The sequence below is a fragment of the Callithrix jacchus genome, chromosome 2 (genome assembly GCF_049354715.1).
Source record: "Callithrix jacchus isolate 240 chromosome 2, calJac240_pri, whole genome shotgun sequence".
NCBI lineage: Eukaryota > Metazoa > Chordata > Mammalia > Primates > Cebidae > Callithrix > Callithrix jacchus.
In genome coordinates, this window is record NC_133503.1 from 147,400,882 (window position 1) to 147,410,316 (window position 9,435).

General features: G+C 44.0%; 1 protein-coding gene across 8 annotated transcripts in view; it reads right to left on the reverse strand.

Annotated features, from left to right (window-relative positions):
- The window catches only part of KIF2A (kinesin family member 2A), an 84,823-nt gene extending 75,631 nt beyond the window's left edge, over positions 1–9,192 (reverse strand). For 4 of the 8 annotated variants that reach the window (XM_003732336.6, XM_008992010.5, XM_002744922.6 and 1 more), the window contains exon 1: positions 8,813–9,192. In XM_003732336.6, the coding sequence (XP_003732384.1) occupies positions 8,813–8,876 (64 nt within the window). In that variant the 5' untranslated portion in view covers positions 8,877–9,192. Of the gene's footprint in view, positions 1–8,216; positions 8,431–8,812 lie in introns of those variants that run through there. The other 4 variants (XM_035291526.3, XM_035291523.3, XM_035291524.3 and 1 more) reach the window with 1 other exon arrangement.
- Positions 9,193–9,435: the final 243 nt, after the last annotated feature.

The following is a 9,435-nucleotide window of genomic DNA, read 5'->3' on the forward strand; positions in this document are numbered from 1 at the left end:
ACCTTGTGTTGGGCTGTGATCAAAATGGAGGCATAATGCCGGGTGCAATGGCTCACACCTATAATACCAGCACTTTGGAAGGCTGAGGTGGGTGGATTACTTGAGTTCAGGAGTTTGAGATCAGCCTGGCCAACATGATGAAACCCTGTCTCTACTAAAAATGTAAAAATTAGCTGGGCATGGTGGCATGAACCTGTAATCCTAGCTACTTGGGAGGCTGAGGCAGAATAATCACTTGAACCTGGGAGGCGGAGGTTGCAGTGAGCCAAGATATTACCACTGCACTCCAGCCTAGGCAATAGAGTAAGAACTCCGTTTCAAAAAAAAAAAAAAAAAGTTCATTCTTAGCACAGTGAAGACACTCAGCAAATTTTACAAGCTTGTTCTCTACTGATCCTGTCTTTCCTTTAGGTAAAATTTGGTCAAAATTAATGCCAAAACCTGGAGAAAAAGTCTTCAAAAGTAAATAAAATGTACTTTTGGGAGGAACCTGATACTTACAGTTCCTTGGCCATAATGTGTAAGTAGGTTATAACCAAATTACACATAACCACCAGTAGCTGAGTTCACCCAGGCTGGAGTGCAGTGGTGTGATCATAGCTCACCGCAGCCTTCAACTCCTGGGCTCAACCAATCCTCCCACCTCATCTTCCTGAGTAGCTGGGGCTACAGTCACATGCCACTAGGCCTGGCTAATTTTATTTTTTGTAGAAATAGAATCTTGTCATGTTGCCCAGGCTGGTCTCCAACTCCTGGCTTCAAGCAATCCTCCCACCTAAGCCTCCCAAAGTGCTGGGATTACAGGCATGAGACACCACACCCAGCCAGTCTCTGTTTACAGTACCCCAACCCAGGGTATCTAGAGAAAAACCTGCTGTCAGGCACTGGTCTGCCAACAACTTAAAACTGAATAAACCCGGCCAGGTATGGTGGCTCACACCTGTAATCCCATTAATTTGGGAAGCCAAGGAGGGAGAACTGCTTGAGGCCAAGAGTTCAAGACCAGCATAGTCAACATAGCAAGACCCATCTCTACTAACAACACAAAAATTAGCCAGGCATGGTTGTGCTTACCTGTAGTCCTAGCTACCCGGGAAGTTAAGGTGGGAGAATTGCTTGAGTCCAGGAGTTAGAGGCTGCAGTGAGCTAAGATCATGTCACTGCACTCCAGCCTGGGTGACAGAGCAAAACCACCCAAAAAATATTCCTTTTGATACCAAAACTTATAATTTAAAAGTTATAAGCTTATAACCCAAATAGGTACCAGAGGATAGAAAATAGGCTAATAATAACAACGCCAATTTCAATTGTTTGACAAGAGCTATCAGGACTGATAATGCTGTTTCAAGAACTCTGAGGCTAAATTAATCAGGACATCATGTTATGAGAGATCATGGATATTGGCCATAGAGGAGGATAGATGGCATATATGACATGTATTTTCCATCTAGAAGGTCCATAACTTCAAGAACCTAACTAAAAAAGCCTAATCTTAAGAAAGAAAGTAGTAATGATGTACACACAAAATGGCATACTTCTATCAGTACTAATCACACTAGAGAGGAATCATTTATTTACTCGTTTGTGAGGGCAGAACTATTTTTGCTTTATTCTTTTTTTGTACTTCTAACACTTATCAGAATGCCTGATATATATAGCAGGCTGTTAACAGAAGTGTATTTAATGAAATATGCAATAAAAAAATAAAGAAATATAAGATCACATTATTTTGATATGCCATAATCACTTAAGGTCTATACTCCAAAATATCACATGCTCCAATGAATGACCATCTGAACTTTGAGTACTGTAGCAGGTAATGAGATCACAGCTCACTGTAACCTCAAACTCATGGGCTCAAGCAATTGTCCTGCTTTGGCCTCCCAAAGTGCTGAGATTACAGGCATGAACTACCATGCTCAGCCTAGAAGCATGATTTTTAAAAGGAACACTTTCCCTCCTCATATTACTCTTGGGAGATTGTTTAGTATGGTGAAATTCTAATGTCTATTTTTCACTTAGCACTGTAATACTACTAATACTACTTTAGATAAAAGAGCTGGAAGGCAACTTAACCTGAATTTGTTCCACAATTGAACCAGAAGAATGAAAATTAGTTTTATCCAAGGTTTAAAAATTAAATCTATTCTTAAGCTAAGAATCATAACCTCAAAACAAACATCATAAAATTATTATAGGTTACAAAACAGAGGTGTTAAAGCAGATGGCTGAATCCAAGAATGAAATTGTGCAAAAGATTAATGTCATATTAATCACAACTATACCTGTGACTAGAAAGAACAGGGTCTAGATGATCTCTCAAGGAATCTTGTTCTGGATTTTCCACACTCTTGCCCCGTGTCTCATTTGAGCAGACACAGATTTAACTGGCCTTTTGCTATTTTCTCTAGCATTTTAACAGTCATGACACATAAAACAAGATGACACAGAGCTTTTCCCCAGAGTTTCAAAATCTTTGCCATAGAATCAAGTGGCTAGGCAATGAATACAGATTCCTGGTTTTCTGTGGTACTTTTGGAAGCAGTAAGTGACTATTTTAAGCTTTTTGAGCTTCTTTCATAGTAGTGGAAAGAATTTTACTACAGGGATTTGTATGTCTCAAAAAAACACTAAATCATACAACTTCACACCATCATCAGCAAACATCTATCAGTACTTAGAAAGCTGGGAGTGAAGGGATTTAGGCTCTGGCCCAGGATATGCCCCTTATTAACCATGTGATCTTGGCAAATAATCCAACCTCAGAGTCTTCACCTATAAACCAATAATCTGCCTTCTTCCTACCCTGCTTACCTCATAGAGTTTCTGTGAAGATCCAATTAGCTAACCTGTCTTGAAGCAATTGGAAAACTATTAAGGCCTAACACATATGTAGAAGCATTACTGTCCCAGTCCCCATGCAAAAGGGAACTAACTATTAGGCCACAAATTCCCCTATTCCATCCCACCCCCATAATCCATCACATAATTGTACCTAAGAGCAACTGTATTGCTAAATGATTCATCTTTATTACTTAAATTTACACACTCTATTCTCCAGAAGCCTATCTAATGACGTGTAAAGATGAACTAGCAGAAGAAAAATGTGGCAAAGCACCTAAAAATTAGGCTGCTTAAAATCTTTTCTAAAGATTTTCTTTGCCTGCCCTGAACTCCAAAAGTCCCAATGGGCCTCTGAAATACTCAATTTCCTTTTGATTTCTGATGTTAAAAGGTACTCTTTACACCTACACTTAACTAAGAAACAAGATTTTCCTCCTGCAATTTTAGGTTTTGTGTACTCTACAAGTACCATATCGCTTCTTACCAAGAATCACTCCAATTAAGCTTTGTAACACTGCTCACTGGTGCCTTTCTCCCAAGTAAGAAGTAATTTCCTACATCTTGACTGGGCTGTAGAAAGTTGTATATGGTTCCAAAATAGCAGAATATTCCTCCTTAACTGTCATAGTACTTGATAGTCTGATTTCTATGCTGAGCATGACAGGTTCCTGGCTGCCACTGACAAGTTACATGAATCTAGACAAGTCATTTATGGTGACCTGGGATTCCACTTTTATAAAGAGAACTAGTTTATTTCCAAGAACCTTTCTGGTGGAAATATTCTAAGATTCTCTTCAGATCACATATAATACAGTCACAGTACTGTGACTAAGAGACCCCTTAAAGAACAATCCCGTATTAGCTGCGTCAACATTTTTCATTTCTCCCCCCGTCCTCAAAGGGTAGTCACAGCTACTATAGAACGGCTAATAGGGCAGCTTAAAAAAAAAAAAAAAAAAAAAAGAAAGAAAAAACTAGCTACATGACAGAAAGATTGCAGGCTTTTTAAAGAGTCAGTGGCTTCTAAAAAGGGAAAAGAATTGAATCAGAAAAACAGGAATACACATGCAAGAAAATATACCAGTCCAATTTCATACCAGGCTATCTCCTGTGGCAGGGAACAATCTTAGGAGTCCAAGCCTAAAACCTGTCATTTATAACCTCAGAATACCAGAAAAGTCAGATTAACCTTAGCAGATCACTCAATTTCAATCAACTCTGTAGATCCTAAGAGGCCAGTGAAAAGTAGAAGGCCAGAATAGGGAGGTAGCAGTACAGAGGAGCATAGATGGAACGTTTCACTTCCAGCTAAGATGTCATGTGAATGATTAATTAAAATGTTTGAAAACAAAAAATCCAATAATGTATGATATTTTCAAAAATGATGAGCAAGGAACTTTGCTAGGCATCCCAGGGGTGGGGGTAGGGGTAACGATACACAGATGCATTCAGGGAATTTAAGAGTCATTAAAGGCTGGGCATAGTAGCTCACATCTGTAATCCCAGTACTCTGGGAGGTGAGGGTGGGGGATCACTTGAGGTCAGGAGTTTGAGACTAGCGTGACCAACGTGGCAAAACCTGTCACTTCTAAAAATACAAAAATTAGCCAGGTATGGTAGCACATACCTGTAGTCCCAGCTACTTGGGAGGCTGAGGCACAAGAATTGCTTGAACCCAGGAGGCAGAGGTTGCAGCAGTGAGCGGAGATCACACTACTGCACTCCAGTCTGGGTGAGTGACAGAGCGAGACTCCATGTCAAAAAAAAAAAGAGTTATCAGTAAGTATTTTAATCCTGTAACACACTGGCTCTGCTTTAAGCGGGTCTGGGTGGCCCGATATCACTCCATTGCATCCTCCACACCACCCATTACCCAGTGCAGTTTAAAAACATGATATTAAGAGTATGTACCCATAGGTATGAGGAAAGAGGAGTGAAAAAAGAGTTACAGACCCAAACATTAATATTTAAGGGAATGTGCTGTCTCATGAATAATACAGAATGATTTAGAAATTCAGATGCTGACTGGCCATCTGGTTTTAGTAATCAGTGAAGACTCATTCGGATAGTTTTAATCTTGGTCTTGAAAGATAAGAATAAGCCCATTTTAGTGTACCTGTCTGCCCTTGGAATATGTTTATTAGTATAAGAGCATCACTGATGGGAAAAGCATGGTCTGAAATAGGGACAAGGATCACCATCAGCAAGCAAAAAGAAAAACATCAAGTCACCAGTTAATAATGGTCTGAAGCAGCCTTTCTTCACTCATGTCATTTCCACTGTCTCGGATACTAGTGATCATCCAACTGTAAGTTTATTTTTGTTATAATAACCACTAATGTTTTATCTAATATAGATCTGCTATGAAAGTGAGAGGAAGCAAAGCTTCTTTAAAGTGAAAAGGGGAAAGCTTGAGGGGCATTCTCCCAGACATCAATTTCTACTGTGGAACACTACTGTCCAATGCAAATGATCCTTCCCTTCTTTCCAAGTTCTCTACTAATCTGCCTTCCACCAACTCCAACATGCATCTGAGGCACATAAAAAGGTACATGACCATAGGTTTAGGACAGTAACACACTGTAATGACTTCCATAATTTCTTATAGGTAAACTGCTTTTTAAATGTGGTTTTAGATTAGTATAATTTATGTAAGAACACAAAGCTCCTTTATGTCTGGGAATTTCTGGTACATGCTGAAGGTGAAGGCTGAAAAGAATCCAAACTGCTTCAAATTCAATAAATTAAATAAAATATGCTCCATAAAAATTGAAATGTATAATCTATCAAATGTCATATACTTTTTCTGATAAGATTTCAAAGTTAACACCTATACTCATAAAGACTTATAAGACTGTAAAGAACTTACACATTTTATTTCACTCTAATTTTTTTTAAACTAAATTTCACTGTGCATATTTGAGGTTTACAGCATGCTATGGAATATAGATAGCAAAATGGTGAAGCAGATTAACATAGCTATCATTTCACATAATTATTTTTTAACAAGAGCTGCTAAAATCTACTTATTTAACAAAAATCTCTAATACAATTTTACTAACTTTGGTCCCCTGTTTCTCTAAACTTGTTCATCCCACATATCTGCTATTTTGTATCCTTGACCTACATCCCCCCATTTCCTCTTCTTCCCCCCACCAACAGCGGTAACCATTGTTTCATTCTGTGTATTTTAGCTGCATAAAAAAAAACACTCTTCCGAGGTCGAGGCGGGCGGATCACGAGGTCAACAGGTCGAGACCATCCTGGCCAACATGGTGAAATCCTGTCCCTATTAAAACACAAAAAATTAGCCAGGCATGGTGGCATGCACCTGTAGTCCCAGATACTGGGGAGGCTGAGGCAGGGGAATTTGCTTGCTTGAACCTGGGCAGCGAAGGTTGCAGTGAGCAAAGGTTGCAGTGAGCCGAGATTGTGCCACTGCATTCCAGCTGGGCAAGAGAACAAGACTCCGTCTCAAAAAAAAAAAAAAAAATTCTACATACGTGTGAGATTATGCAGTATGTCTGGCTTATCTCATTTAACATAATGTCCTTCAGGTCTATCTACGTTTTGGTAAATAGCAGGATCTCCTTTTTTAAGGCCAAATAATGTTCTATTGTATGTTGTCTATACACACACAAACATATACACACATACACAACAATTTCTTTAGCCATTTGTCATCCATCGATGGACATTTAGGATGTTTTCCTATCTTGGCTATTGTGAATAACGCCGCAATGAATGTGAGAGTGCAGATAATCTCCACAACGTGGTGATTTCCTCTCCTTCGGGTGTATATCCCGAAGAGGGGTTGCTGTGCACCCAGAATCTTCAAAATAATATGTAAATCCTACTTTTGCTGGTATACTGTGAACCCATGTTTACCTTAATAAAATGACATTAATAGCACTCTTTTTTTTTTTTTTTTTTTGAGATGGAGTTTCGCTCTTGTTACCCAGGCTGGAGTGCAATGGCACGATCTCAGCTCACTGCAACCTCCGCCTCCTGGGTTCAGGCAATTCTCCTGCCTCAGCCTCCTGAGTAGCTGCGACTACACGCGCCACCATGCCCAACTAATTTTTTTGTATTTTTAGTGGAGACGGGGTTTCACCATGTTGACCAGGATGGTCTCGACCTCTTGACCTCGTGATCCACCCGCCTCGGCCTCCCAAAGTGCTTGGATTACAGGCTTGAGCTACCGCGCCTGGCCATTAATAGTACTTTTTCAAGAAAGTAGTTTGAAGAGAAAATATAAAGGAAACTTCAACTCAAGTAAAGAAGATATCTCTTGCCCATCAGTGTTATCGGTAACTTCTAAAGCTCAAAGCAGTATAATTTATCTTTTCATATACAGGATAATGATGGTTCCAGTTGTTACCACAAATTACCTCAAATATCATTGAGGAAAAAGATGATGGACTATATAGGGTCTTCCAATATATCATACAGACAACATGAAAGTCAACCTAGCTTCAGGTAACTTGGTCAAACCTGGAAGAATCCAAGTGGGGGGGAATGTGGACATGAGAGCCAAGTTACTACTGACTACGCTAGGCTAAAGGCTAATAAACAAGCCATACATAAAAAGAATCCAGGTCAGGCGCGGGTGACTCATGCCTGTAACCTCAGCACTTTCAGAGACTGAGGCGGGTGGATCACCTGAGGTCAGGAGCTCGAGACCAGCCTGGTCAACATGGTGAAACTCCATCTCTACTAAAAATACAAAAATTTGGCCGGGTGTGGTGGTGGGCGCCTATAATCCCGGCTACTTGGGAGGCTGAGGCAGGAGACTCGCTTAAACTCGGGAGGCAGAGGTTGCCGTGAGCCGAGACTGCACCATTGCATTCCAGCCTGGGCAAGGAGTGAAACTCCGTCTCCAAAAAAAAAAAAAAAGGAATCAGTGTAAGAGAGATGGAGTCAGGAACACTGCTCAACTCGAGATCATTACACATCTCTAGTTCTTTCAATATTGGTACCGAAAGAATGATTTTACTTATATCCCTCCGTATATTTATTCCTTTACAATATGAATTATTTCCAGTCTGGCTGGTTTATCTCATTCCACACCCCAAGCTAGTGACATAAAACATTGTCACCGAAAGAAACCTACAGAAAGATACATAAGCCTAAGGCTCTTAAAAAAAAAAAAAAAGCATGTGTCTTCACCTCGCCTTACACTTTTCTCAGTTACCTCTCCCGAGGGTGTGAAAATATCAACATCCGGTCGCCCACCCCCACCCTCTCAGCAGTGCCTCGCATTGACTCTGCCCATCCTTCCCTTAATAGTCTCATCACCTTGGAGAAGCCCATAGAATATTTCTTCCCATGGCTCCCCCACCCTTATTCATGGCTCAACGCGATATTCTCACATCTTTCTCCGAAGGAAGTGGCAAAAAAGAAAGCAGCATGGTCGAGGACGAAAGCCGGGGAGGCCTGACAACCAGACGGCAGTTTAAGGCGACAGGATTGGCTCTTTCCCCGCATCTCGGCCTCCGACCAGCAGTCAGTTCTCTAAATGTGAAAACGCTGGTCTTCGCGCTCCCCCACCCCCATCCTCTTCAGAGGCCAGGCCCGGTAATATCCGAAGACCGGTGGGAAGCGCGAGGCAGTGCGATCTCTAACGAAGCCCGCTCCCTCCCGGGCTTGTGTCCGGGGGTGGGGGCTGGAGATTGCGGGGCGAGGAGCGAAAGACCCCCCCACCCTGGGACCCCCAGAGGCGCGACCCTGGACACCCGGGCCCTTTCCCCATCCGGCTTCCCTCCCCCACGGCCCGGCCCCCAGCACTGCAGTGGCGCCCGGTGGACCCCACGCTGGCCTCACTGGCACACACGCCACACACAAAAGCGCCGCGGCCGCCGCCTTCCCGCCCCCACAGCCCGGCGAAGCAATCAATGAGGCGGCGGGCGCCAGCGTTCCCTCCGTGCACACCGAACACTGGGCCGAGCGGGCCAGCAGGGCGGCTCACCATCGCTGCGCTTGATCTCCACGTAAATCCCGATCTGGATCTTGCCGAAGTTGGCCGTTGCCATCACCTCATCTGGAGCAGCGGCAGCGGGCCGAGGGAGGGGAACGGGAGGGCGGAAAAGGCGGGGAGGGGGCGGGGTAGGTGTGGGAGGGGGAGCGGTTGCCCGCGGCCGTGCCGGCCCGGGCGACAGCGTGAACGGGAGCGGGGCCGCGAGGAGCAGCTGTGGGGAAGCAGGCGGAGGCCCCGAGCCTGCAGGCCGGCAGGAGGACGCGCACGCCGGGGCGTCAGGGTGAAGCGAGGGCCGGGGCCGTGAGGCGGCGCGGGGTAGAGTGGGAGGGCCCGCACCGCCCGCCCGGGAGCAGTCGCTGGGGAGGCGGGGTGCCGCGCGCCTGCGCAGAGCGCGCCTCTGGCGTCTCTTCCTCTTCTGCTGGCCTTAGCCGGCTACCTCCAGGCGGCCCCGCCCAGCTCCCCAACGGGGAGGGCGGAGGCCTTGGCTACTGGGACCGCGGGAGCGGTGAGCGCTCGGTCCGGCCCGGCCCCCAACTAGCTGGCATCGAGTTTAATTTCGGCGCGCGGCCTAGAAGACGCGGGAAGCGTCGCGCTGAGCCTTTTTGCCTTGTGGC